Raw genomic sequence first — 1,625 nt, forward strand, 5'->3', positions numbered from 1 at the left:
AATGTTGATAGCCAAGCAGAAGAAACTCAAGAAACCCAGGACAGATGTTTCTGGCAAGCTTCATTTATCAACAACAAAACACTGTGCACAGAGGTAATGTATTAGGAAAAATTTTTAATTCCAGCACAGACACAGTTCCTTCCATAAAAATACCGTGTAGGTGTGACTCTTGTGGTATGAATTTGAAATGTATTTCAGAATTAATTATTAATAAGAAAACCTATTTAAGTAAGAAGGCTGTTGGCCTCAATACAGTAAGGAACAATCGTTTCTTCAGATTAACCATGAACAACCTCAAATGGGAAAGAAACCTTATGAATTCATTCAAAATGGAAAACACCTCAGTCATAATGATGATTTAATCCCATATCAGAGAACTAAAAATATAGAGCAAATCTTTGTTCAAAGCAATAAGGAATACAAGGAATGTGGGAAAGCTTTCCATGAGACGGCAGTTGTCATCCCATATAACCAAGCTTACATAGGACAGAGTCCTTGTGAACATAATGAATCTGATAAAACATTCTGTAGTAATTCAACCCTCATGGTCAGTAGGATGGCACAAAGAACAAAAAATCTTTATGAGTTTCAAGAATATGCTACAACTTTTGAGAAATCATCTCTCTTGGAACACAGAGTTCATTTAGAGGTGAAAGGTTATGAGTATATTGGAAGAGTGGATAATTTCAATGGGATATCAGACTTTCTTGGCACAGGAGAGAGAATATTTGAATATAACAACTTGGGAGAACCCTTTGGGGAGAAGTCAGTTCTTAATATAACTCAGAGAACACACATAGGAGGCAAAGTCTATGAATGTAATGAATGTGGAAAGACATTCTGCAAAGAGTCAAAACTCACCAAACATCAGAAAACACATACAAGAGAGAAACCCTATGAATGTAAGGAATGTGGGAAATGCTTCTCTTGCAAATCTCTCCTCACTTTACATCAGCAAGGCCACACAGGAGAGAAACCCTATGAATGTAAGGAATGTAGAAAATCTTCTACCATAAGTCATATCTCATAGTACACCAGAGAATTCACACAGGAGAGAAACCCTGTGAATGTATTGAGAGTGAGAAAACCTCCAATAAATCAGTTATCACAGTACATCCAAGGTTACACACAGAGGAAGAAAATTTATAAATACAGCAGTGAGAGAAATCTTTCTCTTGTGATCCATACCTCAAAATACCATAGAAAATTCACAAAGGACATGACCCCTATGAATGTAAAGAATGGCAAATTTTTACCCTAAGTCATTTTCCAAAGTAAACAAGACAATACTCATAGTGGGAAATACTCTGAATTTGTCGAATGTCTGAAAACCTGTTGAAATAAGACAAATAAAATGACTGTAGAAGAAACCCTATTAATGCATGTAGGAAATATGGGGGATTATTATGAAGTAGAACTTATTAAATAAGGAACTTACGTAGGAGATAATCCTGTCAATCAAACAGATGTGTGAAAATATTCTTCCAGAATTTGGCCTTAAATAACAATCATAGCACACTTGGGGGAAAGTGTCAACATCTTGTATACTTTTGAGACCTTTATACACAAGTTGTACTCAATGTATGTCAGGGAAATAATAGGGAAGATGCCCAAAGAATGCACAA

The 1,625-nt window shown here is 35.4% G+C and overlaps 1 protein-coding gene across 1 annotated transcript; it reads left to right on the forward strand.

The window, feature by feature from the left end:
* Positions 1–298: 298 nt before the first annotated feature.
* Positions 299–1,030, forward strand: LOC123390208 (zinc finger protein 37A-like). The gene has a single exon (XM_045073829.1). It carries the CDS (start codon positions 299–301, stop codon positions 1,028–1,030), a length of 732 nt encoding a protein of 243 aa, XP_044929764.1.
* The last annotated feature ends 595 nt before the right edge of the window (positions 1,031–1,625 follow it).

Source organism: Mustela putorius, unplaced genomic scaffold (assembly GCF_011764305.1).
Source record: "Mustela putorius furo isolate JIRA1106 unplaced genomic scaffold, ASM1176430v1.1 tig00537291_pilon_pilon_pilon, whole genome shotgun sequence".
NCBI classification, from domain to species: domain Eukaryota; kingdom Metazoa; phylum Chordata; class Mammalia; order Carnivora; family Mustelidae; genus Mustela; species Mustela putorius.